At 46.0% G+C, this 27,739-nt stretch overlaps 1 protein-coding gene across 5 annotated transcripts; it reads left to right on the forward strand.

Annotated features, from left to right (window-relative positions):
* SCN3B (sodium voltage-gated channel beta subunit 3) lies at positions 1-27,031 on the forward strand. 5 transcript variants are annotated; one of them, XM_006041855.4, is made up of 6 exons: positions 1-139; positions 1,331-1,507; positions 10,016-10,179; positions 13,343-13,568; positions 19,412-19,550; positions 22,674-27,031. In XM_006041855.4, the coding sequence occupies exons 2-6, from the start codon at positions 1,453-1,455 to the stop codon at positions 22,735-22,737; spliced, it is 648 nt and encodes a 215-aa protein (XP_006041917.1). In that variant the 5' UTR covers positions 1-139; positions 1,331-1,452; the 3' UTR covers positions 22,738-27,031. The 5 variants fall into 5 exon arrangements, with proteins under 5 accessions (XP_006041917.1, XP_025122519.1, XP_044785530.1 ...); XM_025266734.3 differs by lacking the exon at positions 1-139 and having other exon boundaries at positions 597-1,507; positions 22,674-22,753; positions 23,113-27,031; XM_044929595.2 differs by lacking the exon at positions 1-139 and having other exon boundaries at positions 597-1,507; positions 22,674-22,753; positions 23,281-27,031.
* The last annotated feature ends 708 nt before the right edge of the window (positions 27,032-27,739 follow it).

Genomic DNA, 27,739 nt, shown 5'->3' on the forward strand with positions numbered 1-27,739 from the left:
CGCCAAACCCCAATCTATCTGCTTTTAAACTGGGGAGGGGGCAGTGATTAGAGCGAGAAGGAGTTGCCCCACCCCCAACAGCACTGTTGAACCGACATCTGGATCACCTCACTGGGTGAGGAGGCGAACATGGGAACAGGTGCGCCTCACTCTTACCCCATTTCTAAGCAGCGATTATTTTGCTGGGTTCAGTGTGTCCGGAACCAACTGATCAAGGCTAGACAAAGAACACACCGGGAGAAAAGGAGGGGATGGGGTCGCGAGAGAGAAGCCAGGAGCCATGTACATTTCAGATGACGTCACTGATCATTGCCTGCGAGAGATTTGGCCCTCCTCTTCCCGGAGCTAGAGGCTAGCACGTCTGTGCAGGAAGCCGGAGTGGGGTTGTCTGGCGGGTGTGAATGGGTGGGAGGAGGCGTGCCCCTGCTGGGGAGACATGTGGAGATGTGAAAGGGAAACGTGGAGACAGCCGGCGAGCAGAGAAATCGCGGGGGCTGAGGTGTTTGCGCAGCTCCGAGCTCCGCCCCCGCGCTCAGCAGCCGTGATCTGCCCTGGGAGGGGCACGCCTGTTTGGGGGTGGGGAGTGTTGCACGAGGGGGTGGGTCCGTGGTGGCAGTGAGGGTGGAGAGCCGCCTGCGCATGTCAAGGCTGACTGAGCACACACGGTCTAGGGGGCCTTGGAGAAGGGCAGCTGGTCACCTGCCACCCAGGGTCGGGGCCCTTGCATGATCTTGTGGGCGAGCTCCCGGGAAGGGGTCTATCCCCCTTCCATGCCGCCCCACCTCTGAGATCGCCGGCCAAACAGAAGGTTCCACCTTCTTCCTGGCCGCTCCGGATCTCCCCAGGGAGCCTCGGCGGGTGTGGACGGTACCGAGGTGGAACGAATTTTGTAGCTCAGACGGCAGCTCCGTGTTGGTTTCGGGTATATGGGCACGCCCAGTTGGAGAAGCCGCCAGGGCGGATGAAGCCGGCGCTCCCGGGTCTGGGTGGATCCTGGTTGGAGCGTAACTGTTCGTAAGGAGGTGAGAGGTGGATTAACATGGACCCCTTCGACAGCCCAGCCGCCTAGAGCCTGCCGGCTGCTCGGTTCCGAGCCAAGCTTTCCGCGACGCGCAAACAGGAGACTGGAAGTTCCGGGGTGGGCGGGGAAGGCACTGTCCGTGGTGCTGATCCGGATCCCAGCAACGGGCTCTGGGGAGAGTGCCCCGAGCTGCCTATCCGCTCCTTTGAACTGGGGCGGCCCGCTAGAGTGGCTTGAAGCTGAAACCCTCGCTTGGCTCCAAAACCCCGCAGAGCCTCCCCAGTCACCGGCGCTTGGCCTTTATTTCAGTCAGAAAGTCGCCTCCTTGGGCCAGTTCGTCCCAGAGGGTTTCCTCGAAAGTCTCTGAAAGGGAGCGGTTGTTGACCCAGGGAACCTCTGTTTAGCCCCGGAAGCCACCCGCTGAAAAAAAGATGCCTGCCTTCAACAGATTGTTTCCTCTGGCTTCCCTTCTGCTCATCTTGTGGGGTAAGTACCAGCACCCTGCCATGCGAGATGCAGATAACAGTAATAATGTTAACAATAATAACACATTGATATCGTTGGTGACAACAAGGAGCCTGGTTGGCTTCCCTCTGTACATGTCTGCCAGACATGGGATCCAGAAGGATTCCATGAGAGCTAGGATTTTGAGATTGTCAAAAGGCCTCCCTATTCCTCTGATGCTTTATTCCCGAACCTCCCTTGGTGGTTTTCCCACCCTTCCTCCCGTTTCCTGCTAATTACAAAGTATTTTTTTCCCCTTTCCTGTTGCTGAAAGAGAATGCTGTCACGTTCATTATTAAAAAAAAAAAAATATATATATATATATATATATAGGTTGCAGTTGCATTTCATTTCTCAATGAGTTCTTCAAATTAATTTTTATACATTAAAAAATCTGGATGTGTGCATTTTGGGAGTGAAAATACTTTAGTTGTTGATCCTACTGTTTAATTTTAATAAAACTGGCTTCAGCCATTTGCAGTAATATATTAGATGAATAGGCACCTGGGAATTGCATCTTTTTTCTTTTTCATGAACATGGGGAACGAAGGTGCTTTGGTGTTTGGGGAGCTGGATTTTTTTGCCTTCAAAGATAAATAGGTTCTTGTTTATCTATTGTGAAGCAGTGAGGTGACCTTCTCTCTCCAAATAAGGGATTCCTATACTTGGAACAGTAAAGCTGAGCAGAGTGGTCTTAGAGATGGGCTTGAAGTGGGGTGCCTGCTGTGTATGGCAGAAGTTAATGAATCTACATGATAATGTCTGGATGTTCGACTGAGAGAATGCTTAACTGTATTGATGTATATCCCTCAGCGTCTGAATGTATGTGCTAGTTTGTGTTGGAGCATGTTAGCATGGGCATCTGAATGGATTGATGAGGATGTAGTAGTGTGTGTGTGTGTGTGTGTGTGTGTGTGTGCATGTAGTTGTGTGTAGTTGTGTAGTTATGGGCATTCAGTCTTGGTCAAATATACGTGCTCTCCAGTTGATATAATCCCTTGCCATCATCTTAGCTATCTTCCTCCATGCTAAAAATCAATAGCCAGGATAATTAGATGTGAGCATGCCCACCTACCTTACTGAAACTAGGTATGTGGGATTATGCTCTATGATTGGCATGGAACTCATTCTGCTAGTGCAGTGGCAGATATGCTGATGGGAATTGCCTCTTTACCTTATTATCTCTTTATTAAGCCTCCAGGACTAACTCTGGCTGCCAGTGTTATCTGGATTTTGCACGTGACCAGTAGCAGAGCCAAACTTCCTGTTGAACAAAATGCTTGATGAGACAGGCTGTGAAGGACAAAGAGGGAGAGTAAGGCCAGTCCCAAGGGCAGACTCACCGCCATCCATTCCCAGTAGAGTAGACCAGATCTGAACATGAAGCAGACATAATAGGTTGCCAATGATCTCACCTGTCTTGAAGACTAAAGGCTGAGATTTCCTCAGGGGAGGTGAAGACTAGGGACATGAGGCTTAGGAGAGGTTCTTTGGGCTGCGTAAGAAAGAACATGAGTAAAGCAATGACAGGTGAAGCTGTAGAGGAGCTTGGGTGATATTCTACAAAGCCTTTCTTCCCAAACCCTAATTTAAGTTTTTAATGTCTTTACCTGGATTCTAGTGGAGGGGAGAGTATGCTATAGTCTAGGACATTTTGACTAGGACTTACAAAGCCTGGATCAGAGTCTTAGCTCTGCCACTAGCTTTTCATGTCATAACTTGAGAATATTTGTTTCCTCATATATGTGTATTTGGAAATATGTAAGTCTGGAAGTTGGGGCAGATATCTAACATCATTTTTAGCTGCACAGTTGAATGGTAGGGAAATAATTTACAGAATATTGCTAAAATGCCAAAGTGCCCATCTTCCTCTCCACCCCTCAATTCCCCTGCCCCCCAAAAAAAAATCTGTGGAAGAAGTATATGTGTTACACCTATCCTTGTCCATCCTCAGCTTCTGAACATGGTTCACCAAGTTGAGAAGCTACATAAGGGAAAGAGGCACCTCACACCAGTCAGAATGGCCATATCAAATAATCTACAAACAACAAATGGAGAGAATATGGAGAAAAGAGAACCCTCTTGCACTGTTGGTGGGAATGTAGATTGGTACAGCCACTATGGAGAACAGTATGTGTGTGTGTTAGTCACTCAGTTGTGTCTGACTCTTTGCAACCCCATGGACTGTAGCCTGCCAGGCTCCTCTGTCCATGGGATTTTCCAGGCAAAAATACTGGAGTGGGTTGCCATTTCCTTCTCCAAGAACAGTATGGAGATTCCTTAAAAAACTAGGAATAAAACTACCATATGATCCAACAATCCCTCTAGTGGGCATATACCCTGGGAAAACTGTACTTGAAAAAGAAGTATGTACCCCAGTGCTCACAGCAGTGCTGTTTACAATAGCTAGGACATGGAAGCAACCTAAATGTACATTGACAGATGAATGGGTAAAGGAGATATGGTACATATATACAGTGGAATATTACTCAGCCATAAAAAGAACACATTTGAGTCAGTTCCAGTGAAGTGGATGGATCTTGAATCTTGAACAGAGTGAAATAAGTCAGAAAGAGAAAAACAAATATCATATATTAATGCATATATATGGAATCTAGAAAAAATGGTATTGATGAACCTATTTGCAGGGAAGGAATGGAGACTCAGATATAGAGAAAGGACTTGTGGACACAGTAGGGGAAGGAGAGGGTGAGACTAACGGAGAAAGTAGCATCAACCTATATACAGTGCCATGTGTAAAATAGATAGCTGGTGAGAAGTTACTATGTAGCACAGGGAACCTAGTCTGGCAGTCTGTGATGACCTGGAAGGATGGGATGGGGGAAGGGAGCAAGGCTAGGGAGGGAGGGCATGTATGTATAATTATGCCTGATTTGCAATGTTGTACGGCAGGAATCAAAACAACATTGTAAAGCAATTTTCCCCCAATTACAAATAAATTTTAAAAAATAAATTAATTTTAAAAAGGCACACACACCTAAAAAGAGAAAGAGATAGTTCAGGAAACTTTGCCATTAAATGTTAGAGAGAAGGCCTCACTTCACAAATGTGATCTCATTTTATTTGCATGTAATTCCAGTATTGGAAAACACTTAGCTTAGATGCATTCACCCTTCCCGAACTGATTTGTCACATGATGCAAATGTGAATGGAATTTTTCCATTCTTTTATTTTCTGCATGAATTGGGCAAAATTCCACATTTCCTTCATTAAAGTAAATAGTAGTAATAATAATAAATCCACACTGGCCTAGTGCTTCACAGTTTACAAAGCAGTTCTCAAATGAAGATTTGGTCCCCATAGCAATCCAGTGGTGTTAGTCAGGGAAAGTAGTGTCGTTTCCAGTTTAGAGATAAGAAAATAAGTGCAGGGAAGGAGAAAGGACTTGTAGAGAACTCTTATCTCGTGAGTTTGGTCTTCTAGTGCTTGTTGTAGCTCTTATGGTCACACCTGCTGCTCTCTGTACAGGATTGCAAGGTGGGCATCTGTCCTTTCATTTCTCTTTGGAGCCACCCTTCCACTCCTCTCCCAAGCCTAGGGCCTTACTCATCACCTCCTAGTATCTTCTCAGCTCTTCCTCTCCAGGTCTACTCTCCCAGATGTCTGTTGTGCTGGGGAATGTTTTCCTCTTTCCCCCCAGCAACCCATTTTGCATCCCATTCTCTCAAGGCTTTGCTAAGTGACTGGCTAGATCTGATAGACCAAGTCATTTCAGGGTGTTCATATCTACAAATAACGTCATTTATTACCTCTTTCTGGAAAGTTTTACTTTCTAATCAAAGCCTTTATTTTCTTAATACAAAGGAAAGCAGTGTAGAGCAAAGTCAAGAGGGGCAATATAACCAGATAACCAAAGAAGAGAAAGATTAGAGGAGTTGGTTACATATACATTACTATCCACTGCTTAATATAGATAGATTAATGCTATTCCTTAGTTAAATATAATCATAACAAATCTATTCTTCCTTCTCATGTTTCCACATTATTACTATGGAAACAGAAGAGGAGACCAAAGGTCAAATGATTTGGCCAAGATTATTCCAGGAGTTTCTTATTTATAGTCAGCAGGGTGGGTTGAATGTCTACCATACATACAGTCTTTTCTAGAATCTAGAGGATTTCATGAAAAGAGAGGAAGTAGTATACTGGAGACTCACAGGATGGAAAAATAGACTTTACCTCTGGATGGAAGGAGCTGTTGTTCAGTCAGTAAGTTGTGTCCAACTCTAACCACATAAACTGCAGCACGCCAGACTTCCTTGTCCTTCACTATCTCCCAGAATTTGCTCAGACTCATGTGCATTGAGTCGATAATGCCATCCAACCATCTCATCCTCTGTCACCCCCTTCCCCTCTTGCCCTCAATCTTTCCCAGCATCAGGGTCTTTTCCAAGAAGCAAGTCATATTGCAAAGGGAAAGCGAATAAGGATGAGTGGATTTTGTGGCCATTTTTCAATGTCTTATCTGGGACCTCATGAATTTAATTGACCTCATGAGCAGGGTTCTTTCTTAGGACTTCAGACTGGACTTTGGCAAAGAGAAGGTGGTCAGTGGGGCTTACTCTCTGATGATTGCATTACTCAGGGGCATCTCATAACAAAGAGAGGCTTCTATGCCCTGCTGACCATCCTGACTACATATATTCTGCTTTCCCCCCTTTTACTCTAAATGAACCAACTGTGTTTATAGTTAAGGCCAACTCATCCACATGTTCACTGGAGTACATCACCTCACACCTATTCAAGGATGTTAGTCCAGCACACTACATTTTCAAGCCCAGCAGCTCTATTGCTATCTTCATCCAAGCAGAATCACTGAACCATCTCTCAGTCTGATCCATGTACCAGCCTTTTAAGTGTTCTGTTTGCGTCCACCCTGTCCTTCCTCACCTCTTCAGTTTATTCTCAACAGAGCAGTCAGATCATGTTGTGCCGTTCTTCCACTCAGAACCTTGCAGTGCTCCCATGTCATTCAAAGCAGAAGCCAAAGTCCTAGTCATGGTCTACAAGGGCAGCCATGATCTGGTCCTGGTTTATTTCTTCTACCTTGTCTCCTTCTATTCTCACTTTGTTCCCTGTACTTTATTATTATTTTTAAAAATATCTTCGGACTTCCCTGGTGGTATGGTGGATAGGAATCTGCCTGCCCCCATTGTGGGTAACACAAGTTCGATCCCTGGTCTGGGAGGATCCCACGTGCCTCAGAGCAACTAGGCCCATGGACCACAACTACTGAGCCCAGCCTGTGCTTCACAAGAAGAGAAACCACCGCAATGAGAAGCCCAAACACCACAATGAAGAGTAGACCCCGCTCACCACAGGTAGGGAAAGACCACACGCAGCAACGAAGACCCAGTGCAACCCAAAAAAAATCTTACTTATTTTTGGCTGTATCCAGTCTTAGTTGCAGCACAAACCTGAGGCATGTGGGATGTTAGTTGTCGGACCAGGGATTGAACCTGTATTCCTGGCATTGGAAAGCAGATTCTTAATCACTAGCCCCCAGGGAAGTTCCTGTTCCCTGTGGTTTATTGTGCTCTTTGCTTTTGCCAGCACACTCCCATCCTAGGAATCTCGAGTTGCTTTCTCCTCTGTACGCTTTCACACAGATAATTCATTTAGCTTGTTCCCTCCTTTCTTTCATTTGGTGCCTGCTCCGTGTCATCTTCTCAGTGAGGCTATCTCTAATGATCCTTTGTACAGAACATGTTTGTAGAAATCATCCCATAGAGTTTTCATGACAAATTTATTCAATATTATTTCCAGCATTTTGTTGATGAATAAACTGAGTCTCATAGAGATTAAACCGTCTATTAAACTGGGATTTCCATAGCAGTCTAGTGGTCAGGACTTGGTGCTTTCACCGTGGTCCATCTCTGGTTGGGGAACTAAGATCCCACAAGCCACTCGGTGCAGCCAAAAAAGCAAAAACAGTCCATCAAACCCAAGCCTTCAGTTGCCCAGTGCCATCTTCCTCCTGCCTGTATAAGTGTAACTGTACATTACTTGGAACATTTTCTTATTTTGCTCTGAAGTCATCTTCATTGAACTAATTCATCTTTACCACATCTCATTAAATATACATGTGCCTCAAGACTCCCTGCTACATGGGGTTTTCAATGCATAGTCTCGACACTTCTATCCACTCACAAACTTTTGCATAGACCACGCTTTCTTTAAAAAAAAGAAAAACAGAAGAAAACAGGCCTATCCTCAAGACTTCAAATGTATCACATTCTGAAAATGTTTCTGATCAGTTCTCTCTGGATAAGGACCCTCCCCCCGTTAAAGTGATGACCCATATGCAGAAATGTGTGAAATGAATTTGAAATGAGATGAATTTAAGCAAATTCCAGGAGATAGTGAAGGACAGGGGAGCCTGGAGTGCTGCAATCCATGGGGTTGCAGTCAGACACGACTGAGCAACTGAGCAACAACAAATATGCAAAAGCAGGGGAGCCTCTTGCAGGCTGCCCACTAGAGCAGTCCCCTTGCTCAGGGTTTTAAAACCAAACCAATGAAATTTATTTTATCTCAATATGCTAAACTGTATCATAGTGCCTCTAGTTTTTAAATGCTATGTCTAAAAATTTAATTTGTTCCCTTCTAAGTCCGATATTTTCACTCTTAATTAGTTGGCCAATCTCATTTTAAGCTCTGAATACAGCTTTCCTCTACTTTTAGGAAGAACTATCTGACTGAAGAAAAGACTGGCCACTCACAGTGGACCAAGTTTTTAAATGACAGTGTGTATTGTTTCATTTTTAGGGGCTCTGTTTTTATCATTAATGAGAAGGTGGCCTCAGGAGGGGTTAGAAGTCCTAATATAAGAATCCTAGATGCTCCTCTCACTTTTGAACCTTCTGTATAAGATGTAAGCTCTCTTATGAAGAAGTTTTTTTGTATTTGTTAACAGCTTCAGCACCAGAAAAAAAATGTTTTTAATTGAGCAAGACTTACTTTCATGTAACTTTTGGAGCTGGTCAGAATCTATTTTCTCTTCCACAGAAATCTATTTTCTCTTCCTTCAAATATTTGAAGACAGATGTGTCAATGTCCAAGCTAAGCACCCCCAGCCACCCTGCTTTGTTCTTACCAGACTTCGCCCCAGACCCTCTCCATCTTGCCTTCCCCTGCACATGCAAACTTCCTTTTGTAAACTGTGACACCCGGAACTGATCCTCATAGTCCAGATTTGTTCTGAGCAGCACAGAGGAACTGTTCCTCCTTTGTTCTACAGCTACATCTGTTAACACAGCCCACATTTGCACTTGCTTTGTTGGCAGCCACATCCCACTTTTGATTCATTCTGAATTTTCAGTCTGATGTACTTACCCTCTTTAATGGGCCACAAGTTTCTAGGGGGCAGGAACTATAAGTCCAGACCTCCGAGTGGCATGCAAGGTGCCCTCCAATCTGACACCACCCCCTCCAATGTTTTTTGCTTCTACCACTCTGCATTTATTTTTCTATTTTATTTTGTATGTTTTTTGATATAGAAATAACTTACATTTTACAATTCTCTCCCTTTAAGAAATTTGAACATGTTTGTTACTAATCTCCTCTAATTTTATGCATGTCTTTTTTCATGTAATTCTTTTCTATATTTTTGTGTGTGGTGTGAGATTTTGTTACTGTTTGCTTGTTTATTGGAGTGTAATTGCTTTACAATGTCGTGTTAGTTTCCCCCTCTTGATTCTTAACTGTATCTCTCCTCTTCTGCATGAAGTGTCGCCCCAGTCCCACGGTCAGCTCACGTTGTCCTCCTTGCTGCTCTGCCCTCCACCATGCCTCAGAATTACCTACATTTCCCATAAAACACAGATATGCTTACATCTCTCCATGGCTTTGAAACATATGACCCCCTCCTTGTGCAGTACATATAGAGGTCCCCACAACATGGGTCCGATCTCCCTTTCTGGCCTCAAGTCTCACCATCCTTGTCTTCCTCTCTCCCCAGCTCAGCCAGGAATAACTGCCCCTCCTCTGGGAACAGAGCACATTACTAGTATGTCAGTCACCGCGGTCTGGTTTCATGACACTTAGGAGTGTGCGTTCCCTGCTAGACTATAAACGCCTTTGGGGCGTGGTGAGTGTTATGTGCAACTTTGAATCTCAGCATCAGGCCTGTCATAGGGTAGATTTCAGTGGGCACTGGTTCAGTGAAGGGGTGCATGCAGTCAATGGGTGGATGCAGAGGTACCCTGTTTGCACCTAGAAGCTGAGTCTTTGAGGGCAGGGCCAGATACGTGCTGCTCGCAGCTCACTGTTTCCCGTGAGCCTCTCGGTCAACGCCAGCTCCCCTGCCGGTCGGGAGAGTGGGTACTTGGGGAGCTACTTACACGTGCATGCTATTTTCCCGTGTGTCTCATGGTTCTTCCTTCTCTGTCTCTCCTCCCTCCCTTCTTGCTCTCCCTTCCCTCTGCCCAACACCTCCTGGCCCCTCCCTGTCTCCTGGCCTCTCTCTAGTCGGCGTCTGCTTGCCCGTGTGTGTGGAAGTGCCCTCGGAGACCGAGGCGGTTCAGGGCAACCCCATGAAGCTGCGCTGCATCTCCTGCATGAAGAGGGAGGAGGTGGAGGCCACCACGGTGGTGGAATGGTTCTACAGGCCCGAGGGCGGTAAAGATTTCCTTGTATGTCTGACTGCTGACTCTGGTCTTTGCTTTGCTGGCCTCTGCCATTTTGCACCTGGCTCCTGACAGTCTGGGGGAATGACGATCTGACAAACACTGGCTCCTTCTCTCCAAAGAGAGACAGCTCCTCTGCAGATAACTGACAGCTTCAGTGTAGCCCAGCCTCTGAGAAAGGGAGGGCGCCCAGCCAGCTCCAAGCACTCCTGGTTATAAACAGAATAAGGGGGGGAAGACATAAATAGTATTTAGAGCCCACTGTGCGTCAGTCACCCCACTAGGCAGGTGTTTTCATTTAATCTCTGCACCATCCTACTGGATGGATTAAATTAGTAGAAAAACTGAAGGACTTCCCTGGTGGTCTAGTGGTTAAGAATCCACCTGCCAATCCCTGGTCTGGGAAAACCCCACATGCTGCGGGGCAACTCAGCCCGTGTACCACATCTACGGAAGCCCCCGAGCCCTAGAGCCTGTGCTCTACAACAAGAGAAGCCGCTGCAGTGAGAAGCCTGTCCTCCGCTCAGAAGAGAAGCCCCCACATGATGGAACTAGAGAAAGCCCCTGTGCAGCAACGAAGACCCAGCACAGCCAAAAACAATACATTCATTTTAAAAATTAAAATAACGCTAAGTGTTATTAAATGGAATGACATGGGTTTAACTCATTTAAGTCTCACCGTCTCTTCATCTCACCCCTGAAGTGAGAATGTCGGGGTGACCAAAGCTGATGGTCAACTAGTACATGTACATCAGTGGGCAAAGTGTTTGAGCCATCCTGAGTGGTTACTTGTGCTAAACCTCCCTAGTGGCTTCACCACCAACCTTCCCACGAGGAACCTCTGACCTCCTTGTGGTCTGGGAACTGAGGGATCAGCCATGACCAATGTTAGTCTGATTGGCTGGTGCCAGTGCCAAAATGGTGGTTATATAATCTGAGTACCAACTTGGGGATGACAGTTATTCACACTTTCTTTCTCTCTGGGGCCAGGCTGCGTGGGATTGGTTCTTGACTCCACAGCTTATTAACCTGTGTCCTTGGGCAAATTGCTTAACCTCTCTGTACCTCACTTTCCTCATCTCTAAAATGGGGATGTAAACTATAGCTACTTCATAGACTTGTTACCAGGACTCTTGAGCTATAATTTTTATTTATTTCATTTTTGGCTGTATCATGTGGCATGTGGGATCTTAATTCCCTAAAGTGAAATTTGCTCTATTGTGTCCAACTCTGTGACCCCATGGACTATACAGTCCATTGAATTCTCCAGGCTAGATTACTAGAGTGGGTAGCTTTTCCCTTCTCCAGGGGATCTTCCCAACCCAGGGATTGAGCCCAGGTCTCCTGCATTGCAGGCAGATTCTTTATCAGCTGAGCCACAAGGGAAGCCCCTTAATTCCCTGACCAGAGGTCAAAATCATGCCCAGTGCAGTGAAAGTGCTGAGTCTTAACAACTGAACCACCAAGGAAGTCCCATGAGCTATAATTTTTAACATGTTTAAAATAGTTCTGATATAAGAAACACTATATAAGTGTTTGATTAAGAACACACACAAGCACACACACCCATGTGCATGCTCAGTCCAACTCTTTGGGATCCTATGTACTGTAGGCTCCCCCATCCATGGGATTCTCCAGGCAAGAATCCTGGAGTGGGTTGTCATTTCCGCCTCCAGGGGATCTTTCCAATCCAGGGATTGAACCCACGTCTCATGTGTCTCCTGCATTGGCTGGTGGATTCTTACTGCTGAGCCACCCGGAAAGCCCAATACACACGCACACATATACCCAAAAGGGGCAACTAATCAAAGAAGTTTAGTTAATAAAGAGAGCTTAGATATGAAACAGGTTGTCTGAGAGCAGATACAAAGCCCTTTTTACTGTACTGCCTCATCTTCCTGGAGGCAAGTTTTTTCTCCACAAAGACCTAATGGAGACAGCATTAGGATGAAATTGAATTTTGCTTGTTTTGTCTCTAGCTCTCCTAAAGCTGGGCTCATTTCTAATTCTAGCCTGGACATGTCATTCTGAAGTGGCTTTGCTCCAATCAGGTGCCAGGCCTGGGACAGTAGCCTTCCCAGTACCCAGCTCAGGGCTGACCTTGACCAAGGCTAGTGTCCAGGAGCTAGTGCTGCGGGAGCCTGGACATCTTAACCAGGTGGAGAGGTCCCCATGAGCCTCAGGCCTGGTTATATGCCAGCCACCTGCTCTGCTTCCAGGCCTGCCCAAAGTAAAAAGATGGCTCAGATGGAGGAAAAGAAGCTTTAACAGTTGTGCTGGAAATACAGAGTAATGGTAATAGAAATTTTTGCGAGGATGCAAACATCCCATATTCATGCTGTCCAACTCAGAAGCCACCTGGTACAGGTGTCGCTGAACATTTGACACGGGGCTGGTGCCACTGAAAAAAACAGAATTTTACATTTTATTTAATTCCTAGTAATTTGAATTTTAATGTAAGTAGCCATGTGTGGCCAGTAGAGATTAGATGAACTGCACAGCTGTAGAGGGGAAAAAAATAGGTATGTCGGAAGGTGGAAGTGTCAGAGAAAAGAAACATAGAGATCAGCTCTAACTCCACCCAGAGTGGAAGAGCTGATGCACGCACATCACTGGCATCTCTGTGCTCATCTGGGCCACTCGAGCAGCCTGGGTCCCCTTCTTGTGGCCTGGCCACGACTGCCCATGTCCCCTCAGTGGTGATCAACTCTGAGAGTCACATTTGGAGGCTGGAGCTCTCAGATCCTTCATGACAAATGAAGCTGCCTCTCTGCCTCCATCTCTCGCTGGTGGACCCCACGGCACACCTTTCTCTCTTGTTCTTTTTTACCATATCCTTCCAGTCCTTCCTTTCTCTCAGCCTCCTGTATGTGTCACTCATCTTCCTCTGTTCTCTTTCTTTCCACCCCCTTTTCCTGCCTACTCCATCCTTCCACGTCCACGTGCCCTGACCCCCCTGTGCCTTTGCCCGCCCTGCCTTGGCTCTCTTCCCTGCCCCGCTCTGAGCCTCCACCCCACTCCCACATTTGGGGGCTCCTGGTAACATCACCCCCTCCCCCTGTCCATGCACCATCTAGTCCTCTTCTCTGCCCTGTCCTCACCCCTCCCCTGTCCTCACCCCTCCCCTGTCTTCTCTCATGGCCCTCCCCCACCGTTTCTCCACGTACAGATCTACGAGTATCGGAACGGCCACCAGGAGGTGGAGAGCCCCTTCCAGGGGCGCCTGCAGTGGAACGGGAGCAAAGACTTGCAGGACGTGTCCATCACTGTGCTCAACGTCACCCTGAACGACTCCGGCCTCTACACCTGCAACGTCTCCCGGGAGTTTGAGTTCGAGGCACATCGCCCCTTCGTGAAGACCACCCGGCTGATCCCCCTCCGTGTTACTGAGGAGGGTAAGGCTGGGGCCCAGGCTCTCTCAGGGGAGGGAAGACAGTGGGTCTCCACACAAATGAGCCCCTTGAAGAATGCAAACTCCCATGTATTTGGAGTGGTGAGATCTAAAATTGCCACCGCTGGCTTGTCTTCCTGGAGTGGCCAGCTTCCGGCAAGCTGCCCGAGAGCTTGCCTCTCTCTGTGCCTTTCCTCAAAGCAGAAAGGCTTGGGATGATAACGCAGGAATCTTTACCTGGTCCGTGGCCTCGCACCTTCAGAGAAAAAGGACAGCCTCTGCGAAGCCTGAAACTGCCAAGTCAGCTCTGTCTTCTCTGGCCTGTGTTGAATCTCTGATTCCATGGGCTCAGAGAAATCTGAGGATCCCTAGAGGTCATCTACCTTCCTGTCTGTGATCCATACGGACCTCTAAACCGGTGGTGCTCAAACTTCAGCCAGCCTCAGATTTCCCTGCAAGACTTCTTAAACCCAACCTTTCTGAGTCCATACACAGAGCCTGAGAATTTACGTGACTAACAAATTGTCAGGAGATACTGATGCTGCCGGGGAACACGCTTTGAGAACCAGTGCTCCAGACCAAAGTCTGACAGTCTTTGTCATCTGTCTCCCTCTGAATTAATCATATGAGCAACCCCTCCTCCGTGCATGGCGTCTCTCCTTACATAACTTCATGCTCAGCTGGGAGAAGGGGAAAGATGTTTAGCTCTCTAGTCTTTACATTTTTTCAGATTTACCCCAGGTGGTTTCTTGTTAGGCTGGGAAGTCCTTTCATCATTCTAACTCAAATGTTTGTTGCGATTAAGTCCAGAATCGTGAAGGTGAACTTAGAACTGTTTTTGTTCTGCTTTTAATAGACTCGTGTTTGGGGCACCATAGCTCCTCACTCCTTGCAAATTTTCCTTCAGGTGTCAGAAAAGTGGTATATGCATTTCCCTCTCTGTTTTCTCACCCAGGCAAAATGATGATGCCACTGTACCTAGCTTTTCCTAGACCATCCATTTCCAGCACGTGCTCAGCACTTTGGCTGCCCCAAGATGCAGGACGGTGAACACAGACAAAAGCTGTGAGGCAGGAGAGGTGGGAGAGGTCACATTAAAGCCAGGCTCTTCCTATAAAAGGATGCCAGGAATCCTGACTTCCAGGCCACAAATGTATCATGTTATGGTGATAAAGTTCATGACACAAGAGAGTGAACAGCAAGAGAGCGCCATGTCATGATTTAGTCATGATTTAGACTAGACTAAAACGGAAGGTAGGTCAATCCTGATGGTGCACAGGGATGCTCAGGGCACTTGGCTCAGACTTGGTGAACCACTTGCCTTCTGCAAGCCCATCTCTTCTGTGTGCATGGAAGGGCTTGGGCTGAGACCTCCCTAAGGGATCCTCTTCTGTTTACACACTTTTGCTCCCTGGGGGAAGGGAGCCTGGCGCCCTCTACTGTTCACCATCGGGACTGTCAGCTGGTGACTGCCAGACGCTTGGAGACTGCCTCTGTCTCTACCTCTTGCTCTCAAAGGTTTTGCCTCCAGAATGGTGCAGCCAGTGGAAAGTGTGGCGAAGTGGAGCCTGTCTGCCTGCCAGGCACCAGAGCCAGCTTTGAGTGGGAACAGAGGGAGAGTAAGTTTGTTTTCAGAGCCACCGAGCTCCTCAGGCTCTCTTAGGGCTGGAAGAAAGCTTGGCTCTCTTTCAATCTAAGGGTTCTAACCAAAGAACAAGCATTGAAACCCCCCAGGGGGCTTTCCTTCAGTGTAAGTGGCTCTGCACCATTCCTGCAGTATGAGTTCAGCTGGTCGGGGTGCCGTCTGGCGTATGAGTTGAAATGACTCCCCTGGTGATTGGAGGGTGCAGCTCTGGTCCCCCATCCTGTGGCTGGGGGACAGAGCTCTGAAGAGGAAGGCTTGCCCGCACATGAAGCACCTTAGCGCCAGAAGCAGGACTGCAGTCCAGGTCTTTGCCTCTATTTGCTCTATTTCCACTACGTCTTTTCCCCACAGCACCATCCCACTCTCTGCCACTTTTGCTTTCTTCCCCAACCCCTGCAACCCCTTGGCAGCCCCCTCCAGCCCACCCCCAGATATTCACTGCTCTCATGCTGCCCCCCTCCACCATGACACATCCCCATCCACCCCCATGGTCCCAGACCCTCTCCCTTCTCTCTGCTCAAGCTGGACCGGCTCTAAGACAGACATTTTTCTCTTCCCCTAAAGGCTAATGAAGGTACTAAAGACAGCTTCCTACAGTACAACTGCTGGCTACTGCATTCAAAAAAATTATTTTTTTTTACACAGACTCAGAGGCTGCACAAAATGTGGGACCTTAGTTTCCTGACCAGGATCCAAACCTGTGTCCTTTGCCTTAGAAGGCAGATTCTTCACCACTGGACCACCAGGGAAGGCCCTGATTTCTGCACTTAAACAGAGATAGGGGACTTCCCTGGTGATCCTGTCGTGAAGAATCTGCTTGCCAATGCAGGGGACACAGGTTCCATCCTTGAACTGGGAAGATGTCATATGCAGAGGAGCAACTAAGCCTATGCACCAACAATTACCGAGCCCACGCTCTAGGACCCTCGAGCCGCAACTACTGAGGCCGAGTGCTTCAACTCTTGAAGCCTGTGCACCCTAGAGCCCATGCTATGCAAGAGAAACCACCACAACAAGAAGCCTGTGCAATGCAACCGAAGAGTAGCCCTCAGTTCAGTTCAGTTCAGTCGCTCAGTCATGTCTGACTCTCTCAGACCCCATGGACTGCAGCACGCCAGGCTTCCCTGTCCATCACCAACTCCCAGAGCTTACTCATACTCATGTCCATCGAGTCAGTGATGCCATCCAGCCATCTCATCCTCTGTTGTCCCCTTCTCCTCCCGCCTTCAATCTTTCCCAGCATCAGGGTCTTTTCTAATGAGTCAGTTCTTCGCATCAGGTGGCCAAAGTGTTGGAGTTTCAGCTTCAGCATCAGTCCTTCCAATGAATATTCAGGACTGATTTCCTATAGGACTGACTGGTTTGATCTTCTTGCACTCCAAGGGACTCTCAAGAGTCTTCTCCAATACCACAGTTCAAAAGCATCAATTCTTCGGCGCTCAGATTTCTTTATAGTCCAACTCTCACATTCATACATGACCACTGGAAAAACCATAGCTTTGACTAGACAGACCTTTGTTGGCAAAGTAATGTCTCTGGTTTTTAATATGCTGTCTAGGTTGGTCGTAACTTTTCTTCCAAGGAGCAAGCATCTTTTAATTTCATGGCTGCAGTCACCATCTGTAGTAATTTTGGGGATCCCCAAAACAAAGTCTCTCACTGCTTCCATTGTTTCCCCATCTATTTGCCATGAAGCGATGGGACCAGATGCCATGATCTTAGTTTTCTGAATGTTGAGTTTTAGGCCAACTTTTTAACTCTCCTCTTTCACTTTCATCAAGAGTAGCCCTCGCTTGCCACAACTAGAGAAAGCCCATTTGCAGCAAGGAAGACCCAGCACAGCCAAGAAAGAGAGAGAGAGAGATCGCGTGCTTTAAGTTGAGCACATTGCAAATCAGGCTGTAGCCAGCCCGTGAGAGGACATTTAATGTGTATGGCATTCTCCTGTGCCTCCAGCTCCAGTTAGAAAATCTGGGTGCTCCTGTAACACTTGGACTGCTTCTCTGAGCTGAAGGTCATGGCTGTGGCTATGCTGTGCTTTTAATGAGCTAAGCCTTGGGGATGACTTGGGTCCTATGAATAACCAAGGATTGTGAATCTAATTTGCTGCCAAGAGCTAGCAAAGGGAAATCTGAGTGCAGCCTTCCTTCCCACTAGGAAGGAATACATATCAGGACATTTGGCATGTATCATATTTTATTTATTTTTTAATTAAAATAATTTTTTGGCTGTGGCTCACAATTGCGGGATCTTAGTTCCCTGATCAGGGATTGAACGCCAGGCTATGGCATTGAAAAGGCTGAGCCCTAACCATTGGACCACCAGGGAATCCCTGATCATGTTTTAATTGTCATATTTTGGGTTAGGAAACATGGAAGATCAATATTTATTTATATTCTTTCATTCAACAGATACTTATTGAATAATTCAAGTATTCTAGGATTAGACAACAGGATGATCATTCAGAAATAAATATATTCTTAAAAAGCACCCAGTCAGTACAGAAGAGTGATAAAGACATCACAAAACAACTTGGGAAGTGTTATAATGGATGGAAAAGTGCCTGGAGAAGGACATGAGTGATAATTCTGCATGAGAAGTTGAGAAAGGCTTACAGAGGTGGGGGCTTCTGTGGAGCCTAGAGGAATCTGTGGGAGATTGAAAAACAGGAGACAATGTTGGCACAGAGGTAGCAGTGGGGTGTGAGATACAATCTAGGAAGAGGAAGAAGAAATGTTCACAGATTCCAGAAGACCACAGTGTGTATGAGTAGAGAGGTTTTTCTGGCCAAGAGAACGGAAGTGAGGCAAGGAAGGCTTCACGGTGAGTGGCCTTGAGCGCCCGTTGAGCGTTAATCGAGTCAGATCTCTGTCCTGAGGGAGATGTAGAACACTGAAGACTTCTCAACAGGGATACAGCAGAATCAGATCCGTGTTCTGAGGACTTCCGTGGTGGTCCAGTGGCTAGGACGCCACACTTCCAATGCAGGGGGCCCAGGGTCTGATCCCTAGTCAGGGAATAAGATCCCACATGCTGCAATGAAGACTGAAGAGCTCACATGTTGCAACTAAGACCCAGCACAGCCATGTAAATAAATAAACATTAAAAAAAAAAAAAATCTGTGTTCCGGAAGTAGAACTCTGGGGACAGCCTGGTTAATACACAGAATTCTCCAATCCTCATTTCTGTTTGGGTTTGGGATGACCTGAAAGGAAGCTGAGCTGGGGCCGTCCTTGTTTCTAATCCAGGCTTGCAGAGAGCACGCCCAGGAGACTGGGTGGGTTGACAGCACGGGCCTTGTCCCCATTTTCTGATACCCTGTGTCTCAGGACATGACCCTCTGCCACCCCAAGTTCAGAGGACAGAGTCTGTAGACCTATGACATGAGCCTCACACCTGTGCAGACTTTTACATGTTGTTGTTTTTTTTAATTTTATTTATTTACTTATTGTTGGCTGTGCTGGGTCTTTGTTGCTGAGGGCTTTTCTCTAGTTGTGGCGAGCAGGGGCTGCTCTCTAGTTGCGGTGCACAGGCTTCTCTTTGCAGTGGCTTTTCTTGTTGCGGAGCATGGGCTTTAGGTATGCGGGCTTCAGTAGCTATGGCACATGGGCTCAGTAGTTGCAGCTCCCGGGCTCTAGAGCACAGGCCCAATACTTGTGCAACATGGGTTTAGTTGCTCCGAGGCATGTGGGATCTTCCTGGACCGGGGATCGAACCCGTGTCTCCTGCATTGGCAAGCGTATTCTTTATCACTGAGTCACTAGGGAAACCCTTACATCTTACAGATATTCTTAAATACATTAGATGATGTATGGTGTGAATTCTTATCCTTACTTTACAAATTGAGAAGCTGAGTCTTAAATCAAGGAAATGACTATTCATACAGCAAGAAGTAGGAAAATGGGGACTCAGCTGTGCAGTGTATCTCACCCGGCTCCAGGATTCCTTCCGCTGCTCTACGACTTCTTCCCCAAGCCACCCTTCTCCCCCATGTCTCCCTCCAGAGCATCTGAAGAAAGTTAGTGAGAAAGCTGACAGACACAAGAGCTGGAGGATATTAAAGCTCTTTGATAACTTCTCAAGTTCCTTTAGACCATTGCTTATTTAAGACACCTAAAAATAGGCCTCATACATCTCGAAGCTCAGTGACAGCTCTGGGTTTGTTGGACTGTGCATTCTGAGTCTCATTCTCCCCCTTGCAGCTGGAGAGGACTTCACCTCTGTGGTCTCAGAAATCATGATGTACATCCTCCTGGTCTTCCTTACTCTGTGGCTGCTCATTGAGATGATATATTGCTACAGGAAGGTCTCGAAGGCTGAAGAGGCGGCCCAAGAAAATGCGTAAGTCCAAAGATGCCAAAATAGGGATAGCCTGCACCTTCAGAGTGCTTGCTCTCATGGGTAAGGTGGTGAGCGATTTACACAGTCCTCCACTTTCCCTCACAACAACCTTTAAGGTAGGCAGCAGGCATATACCCATTTTACAGATGTGAAAGTTGAGCCCGAGACCCTTTGCCCCAGACCATTATAAGAAGCAAAGCAAAGTTTGATTTCATGCCTTTCATTCTTAGCCATCAGGTAAGCCACCAGTTGCCACTACAATCCCATAAAACTGCATTTTATGACCATTTTCTAGATGCTGAAGCAGCTCACAGAGCCTAAGTGGTTTGCTGAGGCTGCACCTCAGCATGAGGTGGAGAGGAGAGGCTGGAATTTGAACCGAAGAGTATCTAATGTCCATGCTCTTCCCATCACATTCAGCTGTTTGCTGTAAACCACAGAGCTCATCAGGCTACCTGGGCCCTGCCCTTTATTAGCTAAGGAGCTCCAAACATGTTCTTCCCTCTGGAGCTTGGCAGTGACTGAATATCCAGAGAAGGGCTCTACCGCTTCAGTGTTCAGAGGGTGCCCTGGCCATTTTCACCAAGGCTCCAGTATATGGGACAAATGACGGGATCTGAGGGGCCACATTGGCCTCTTATTTGGAGAGAGGAAAGACAGAAAATAACCCTCACAGATGTACATAGCTGAGGTGATAATCAAAATCTAGGCTACTGTCACCTGGAAATGCTTGATAAGCTAAAGTACCATTTTTCATGATATCTGTCATCTCGGGAAAGTAAAAAATTACAATTGACCAAGATATAAAGATGGAAAGAAATGATATGCTGGGGAGGCTGTCAGTCTTGGTGACCTAGGCGATCAGATTTTAGTGCTAGAGCATAGTAAGTGGCCACACCTGGACAGGAAGCCCCACACTTGGACAGGAAATGGCCACCCTTGGACAGGAGGTACCCACAGTTGGGCTAGCATAAGAAACAGAGTTGGAACTGAGGTCACCAGAAGAGCTAGGATCCTCAGAGGGTTACAACTTGTGCAAAGTATTGATCTCAAAATAATCAGTGCACCAGCCCAGCAAAAGCCAAGGAAACATATCTACTTGGTCTGCCTCCAAGTACAATCATAAAAGATTCTTGAGAATTGATAACCACGGATCTGCTCTCACAGTGTTTGGGATTTAAATTTATACTGCCCACATGATCCAGGAGCCTGTAAGCTGAGAAAGTCAATAAAAAAAATTAGTCCCCAGACAGTGATAACTGTGTAAAAACAAATGAAAAACTATCCTGAAGGGACCCACTTTCCGTTGAGGCTTAATAGTGCTCTTCCGATAAAGCACTGCTGAATCTGATTCTACAGTCTGATCCAAAACTATAAGACACAGCAGGAAATAATTCAGCACGAGCAAGAGAAATAACAAATGGCAGGATTAAATCCCAGGAACTTCAGACACAAGAAGGGTCTGGTAAAATACAGAACATAAGTTTGTTTGAAAGAATGAAAACAATAAGAGGAGGAACCAAAGCGTAAGATTAGAATCAGTTGCTAAGAGAAAGGAACAAGCAGTTCTCTCCCAGATTAATCTGCAAGTGCAGTAAAATTCCAATCACAGTACCCATGGGATTGTTCAAGGCCCTCGATAAGCTGATCTTAAAAGTCATACAGGGGCCCAAAGGCTAAAACTAGTTTTAAGCCAGAGGATGGCCAGTAGTAAATATTTTAGGCTTTGCAGGCTACAGAGGGTCTCTTCACCTACTGCTCTTTCATTTTGTTTGTGTGCAACCCTTTAAACAGGTAACAACCATTATTAGCTCATGGGATATAGTTTGCCTATTTTCAAAGAGAAAGTTTTGGGGAAGGATAGGACTCTTCCTATCAGATACAAAGGTTACTTATAGAGCTGGACTGACATAGACATACAACAGGGGTAAACAGAAAAGGCAGAGAGCCCCCAAAAGGTTAATGCCTATATAATAATAATAAAACCCCACTGGAACTTCCTTGGTGGTCCAGTGGCTAAGACTCCAGGCTCCCAATGCAGGGGGCCTGGGTTCTATCCTTAGTCAGGGGACTAGATCCTACATGCTACAACTAAGACCTGGTGCAGCCAATAAATAAATTAAATAAATAAACAAATAAAATAAATATTTTTTTAAAAAAACTGAAGGAAGAATGAACTGTCCAGTAAATAGTATAAGGACAATTCTTTATCCATATAGAAAATAAAACAGACTAAACAAAAATAAGTTGTGAGAGGATTTAAGACAAGATAAAATGTAAAACTATAAAATTCTATTAGGGAATACAAGTGCATGCATGCTATGTTGCTTCAGTCATGTCTGGCTCTTTGCGACCCCACGGACTGTAGCCTGCCAGGCTCCTCTGTCTGGGATTTTCCAGGCAAGTGCAGTGGGTTTCCAAGCCCTCCTCCAGTGGTCTTCCCCACCCAAGGATCAAACTTGCATCTCTTATGCCTTCTGCCTTGGCAGGTGGGTTCTTTACCACTAGTGCCACCTGGGAAGCCCATAGGGGATATAAGAAAATATCTTTATTACCTGAGAAGACAGAATTTCTTAAAATACAAAAGACACAAATCAGAGAGGGGAAAAAATGATAACTTTTATTACACTATAAGTAAAGACAATCAACAGACTGGGAGAAGATATTTTTAGGACATGAAACCATCAAGAAAAAAGATAAATATCTCAGAAGAAAACCTGGGAAAGCAAATGAACAGTCATATCACAGAAGTACACACCCACATTGCTTATATGCTTATGAAAAAGATGCTTAATATCACCAATAGTCAGGAAAATGAAAACATTTTGTTTCCCATCCATCAGTTTGGCTGGTTTAATCTAACAGTATTAAGTTCTTGAGAACAATGTGGATAAATGAGAAGACTCGTGCATTGCGTATGGAAGGAAAAAAACCAAAACTCTTGATTCTAGTCTGCTGAAAGGGCCATTCTCCTTTTCTCTTGGGTAACACGGCCAGGAGGAGATGCAGAGACCTCCTGTTTGAGAGACATCCTTGTTCCTAGGCCCTCGCTCCTTCCCTTTTCCTGTTTCCACTTCTGAATACAAAATGCACTGATTTTCTTCCCTGTCTGTCCTCCAACAGGTCTGACTACCTGGCCATCCCATCGGAGAACAAAGAGAACTCTGCAGTCCCAGTGGAGGAATAGAAGGGGTCAACTTGAGGTGATGTACAGGGAAAGGAGGGGCAGGTAGATAAGGAGGCAGGTGTACAGGTGGCCTTGTTACGCACAGACCAAGGTGACTTGAGATTTGGTCCCTTAGATTTCTACTCTACATCGAGTCCCCATCCTTAGGGTCCATCTTAAAGTTGATGCCCAAGTCATAAAGCTCTGTGCAAGATTCAAGTCCTTCAAAAGGTGAATTGCTTTGGCCTGAGTGTTGGGGGCAACTTGAATTCCTTACACACAGTGACAGAAAGTAATTCCCCTTCTCCCTCGTATGTAAGGATCGTGGATTAGGTCAGTCTTTGGCTGGGATAGACTGGGCTGGCAATTCTCAGTGAGCCGTTTTACCACTGGTAGGTGGCCTGAACACCGAAGGGCTGGCTGTCCAGGTCCAGTGATGTCAACTGCATCAGGAGGGTGCCCCAGGGACCACATCACTTCCCTTCGTGCGTCCATCCTTTCAGTTCATTCTTCATACATCCACTCACCTCTGAACTTTCACCTCTGCCTTGCTAACTCCATCAGACCTCTACACACCTCAAGACTTTGCCAGAACTGAGGAGCCAACATTTCTACATGACTCAATCTCAGCCTGCCCTCACTTTCAAGCAAGTGGCTCTCATGCCAACTGGACCCCTCCTCTGTGCTCCATTCAACTTAGAACATGTGCTGGAGGTGGACACGTGCATCAGCTCCCTCTGGCTAGCGCTGGCTTACTCTCCCATTGCTGTGAGTGGATGTCTTCTTGGAAGGAAGCAGGAGTGATGGATTTGGGTTAAAGCAAAAGTGTCATGAAGTGAGATTTCTTGAAGGAGACTTGGGAAGTCATACAATGTGTTCATGACCCTCCTGGGGGATAACATGTGTGTATCTTCCCAGGTGAGCATACCAACTGAGATGGCTGGGTGGTAGTGGGCACTGGGAGTGAAATCTCAATGTTCTTCTCAAAATTTTTGTGGATCAGTATTATCACGCATTCTATAGGAGGCACCCGAGACTCAACTCTAAGAGACCTTAAATGATAAACTGAAGCAGATATAAGCCCAAGGCACTGCCCACTTTACGCTTCCCAAGATGGGGTAATTTTATGAAAAGACTTCGAGATTGAATTTGGCCATGGCCTTGTCTCTTTCATAAGCACAGAAATGGGTGGATTACCTGGCTGAGGTGAAGTCTGATTCAGGTAACTAGAAACTGGCCAGAAAGGCAGTGGACTTGAAGAATTCCTTTAGTGAAAAGATTTGTGAATCTGAGACATCTTCCAGAAGGACAGTGGATCTGGGAATGGTATTGAACTAAGAAATGTGTTTTTAGTCTGAGACGGATGATGGCAAATGAGTGAGGTGATGGGAGTGGGGCTAACCTGGGAATTCATAATGTCCAGGGTTTGGTTTTTTTTTTTTTCCTAGGTGTTAGGAGAGCAGATGAACACTGCAGAAATCTTAGTCGATATCTCATATTTCACTTTGAATGACTGGTTACGTGTGATGTCCTTCGGCACTCTGTGATGGGAGGGGGAAGGATGCTTTATGGGGGGTGAGAAGATGAAATGACTGGGATCTGATGAACAAGATATCCCCCAGATCAGAGGGAACTTCTGGGGGGAAGATCCTGCTCCCTTGGCCTTGGGTCTCACCTGAGAAACTCAGTTCATCTCTGCCATCCCAGGGAAGAGTACCTGAAATAAGTCCTTGTTCACATATTTGAGTGTTGGATTTTATTGAAGAAAACACGTTCCATAAATTCAAGGCCCTTCTCATTGATAATTTCCCACACAATCCCTCTGAAATAGGAGACAGAATATAGATTTTCCTTACTTTATAGTGAGGAAAATAGGCCTGGATTACTGTGAGGTTTTCCTAGTCATGTGGCTGGTGCATAGAAGCTCCTTTTGACCATGCATCTAACCTGTGATCAAGAGTGCATGTTTGTCTTTTTTCCTTTTCAAAAGCCCAACTCAGGTGTTCCCTGAGTGAATTTTAATGAAGTTGAATGGTACCTCTTTTTTTCTTATTTATCCTCGCAAGTAATCTCCTGATTTCTCAACTCTTCTCATCTTTAATACTTTATTAGGTTATATGACTTACCAAGCATTTTAATTTCAGTTATCTTATTTCTCCTCCATAACTAGCTCTGTGAGGTGGATACTGCAAGTACATTAACAAATGAAGGAATGGGCTGCCTGAGGCTGATAAGCTTTACCAAATCATAAGTTCATACAGGTGGTAATGAACTAGAACCTGGAGAATGAATGAATCTGGAGAACTAGAATCCAGGTCTTCTGAGCTCTCTGCCCAACCCTCTTTCCACAGAGACCACAGCTGCGTCCTTTCCTCTCATCTCTTTACTTCCACCTCATCTTTGCCTCTCCTGCATGTCCTGAGATATTAAACATCTCTCATCCCTAGTCCCACTCAAGCACTCCTCTACCACTTGGCTTCTTGAGCCATGCTAGAAACGTGTTTTCACAGGCTATCTCATTTTGCTTTTCCCCTTTTTGTTGGTTTGTACCTCATTATTTCCTCTGAGTTGCAATTAAACTCCTTCCTGGGAGACTTGATCATGACTATATATCCACAAGATACTGTGATCACCAGCCTACTTCAAATCCTCACCCACTTCCTGTTTCACCACATATCCCTACAAAGGACTCAGATAAATGTGCACTGCTCTGGAAGTTTTACCTGGCATGCTGTTCTTATTAAAGGGCTTAGAAATGTTCTCAAGGGCTATCATCACTCTAGGAACCCCATCTGTTGTATTGGTGCTGGATATTTCCCATGACTGATCCTTAATACAGTTCACTCATGGGCAGTTAGGCTTGGTCTGGTTTTCCCTTTCCGTAACAGCCAGTGAACGTCACCGCTCAACTCGGTTGGCCCTGTAAGCACCTTGCCCTACTGACTTATACCAACAGCTCAGCCTTGCCTCACAGCCCCAGCTCCTGCGTGGAAATAACCTTGAAGGTCTGTTCCCATATCAGCCTTTATTTTCAGTCCATTTAAAAGCATTATCCTTCAGTGCCACCAGCCCTCCAAACACGCACACACCCAGACTTCTGATTCTCTGAGTTTCTGGTTTCTCCTTAGAGGCCAAACTAGGAATGTTAGTCAGAATTTTTCAAAGCAGGAATAGGCTGGAAATATGTTATCGAGTTAAGAATGGTTAACAGAAGAGATAGCTCCTTTTCTTCCCCGCAAATTACTACATCAAAAAGAAAAACACACCCATCTCAGAATGTGGCAAAAATCAGAGAGGAAAGACCATAGAGCTATATCTTGGCAGGAAGAAGCAAGGAGCTAGATAACGTTTCAGAATATATCTTGGTTCCCCTTCCCTTGGGGACCTTGGGCTTCCCTGGTAGCTCAGATGGTGAAGAATCTGCCTACAATGCAGGAGACCACGGTTCAATCCCTGGGTTGGGAAGATCCCCTGGAGAGCAGAATGGGAACCCATTCCAGTATTCTTGCCTAGAGAATTCCATTGACAGACCACGGGGTCGCAGAGTCAGACATGACTGAACGACTAACACACCCCTTCCCAAGTGGAAATGGAAAAATAAAAAAGCACCGTCTTCGCCCCTCCTTTTGTAAATGAAAAACCCCTAACCCTGCGAATCCTCCTAGTTACTGCAAATGTATCCAGATAGTATAGTACCTGGGGCATCATTATGCCCATGATCCATTCATTCTGCATTTCAGCACCCACTCTGTGTCGAGTACCAAGAGAGCCCCTGAGTGTGCCCTGTGCTCTTAGGTTTTTGTTTTTTTTTTAATCATCACTCAGGCCTTTCCTAATCTCTAAAACTCCACCGTGGTAGATGATTCATGTCTAGCTACCCCTCCCTTTCCTTGAGTCTGCGGTAGGACCCAGTAGATGAGCACTTGAAGCAAGTCTGAATTGTAGATCAGATTTAACCCCTATCACAGCCCAGCTAAGCCTCAAAGCTGGTACTATTCTTTTCTTCCCCGCGTGGCAAGAGATGCGGCTGACGGGCAGTGTGTGTGACAGGGAGGGAGGCGCTGAAGGATGAGTGCTTGTAGGTTTGTGAAGCAGCGTCAAACACCATCAGCAAACTCGTGCAGCCGTGGACTTGACGGAACTTGTTACCACGTTATCAGCTTTGCGTGGCTTTTTCTTGATTTTCCACAGCCCATCTTTCCCCGAACTCTAGAAATGTTCTTCCTGACCACTCAAGATTTCAACAACCTAATGCCCGTTGGTAGTGTTTTTCAGTAAACTCCTTGTTCATGTCAATAAAGTATCTCTAAACATGGCTTGCTTCGGTTTTGCTTCACTTTGTCTGCTACACACATTCCGGCTTCTACTTGCTCTCCCAGCCTGCATCAATTCTTAAACTCAAAATCACTGGATACAAGCCCGGAGAATGCAAACTACATTTAATAGTCTAGAATTAAACGCATCATCTCCCCATCTCCCTTCCTTCCTTACCTATCCAAATACACAGGAATCCCAGAGTCTCTGTGTTCTCACCTGAATGACATCACACAAGTCTCCTGCCAGGTGGTGGAGGGGTTCCCAGAAAGGAAGACCTAGTAAAGGAGGGCCCCCCCTTACCAGGTCATCTAACATAAATAAAGTAAAGCTGTCCGCCAATGTCCATCTTCCTAGAAGGGCCAAGGCCCCCAAAGGGAGAAGTTACCCAAGAAACTGTCATTGGTATTCACAGTCTATCATATGCTTCTGTAATAACAACAGTACTGATTAATAATGAAATCAATATAAAATTATCTTAGTATAGTACTAGCCACTATACTAAGAAACACACATACATATACATCAATGTATTTTATATTATCTAAAAATAAACTTAGGCTTGGAGTAAGGGCTGGGGCCCAAGGACAAGCCTGATAAATAGTGATGCTTCAATCTGGACTCAGATCTGATTCCCAGACTTCTTCTCCATTCCACTTCATGAGGCTGCCGCCCTCCCCCTGGAAGGAGGTCTTAGATGTTGAGTGGC

The sequence above is a fragment of the Bubalus bubalis genome, chromosome 16, assembly GCF_019923935.1.
Source record: "Bubalus bubalis isolate 160015118507 breed Murrah chromosome 16, NDDB_SH_1, whole genome shotgun sequence".
Lineage (NCBI taxonomy): Eukaryota > Metazoa > Chordata > Mammalia > Artiodactyla > Bovidae > Bubalus > Bubalus bubalis.

Excerpts from the sequence above, each read along its gene's own strand:
- SCN3B (XM_006041855.4), top strand. The coding sequence starts at position 1,453 with ATGCCTGCCTTCAACAGATTGTTTCCTCTGGCTTCCCTTCTGCTCATC. Across the intron at positions 10,180-13,342 it reads AGGGCGGTAAAGATTTCCTT|ATCTACGAGTATCGGAACGG; the intron begins GTATGTCTGACT and ends CTCCACGTACAG. Across the intron at positions 19,551-22,673 it reads GAGGCGGCCCAAGAAAATGC|GTCTGACTACCTGGCCATCC; the intron begins GTAAGTCCAAAG and ends GTCCTCCAACAG.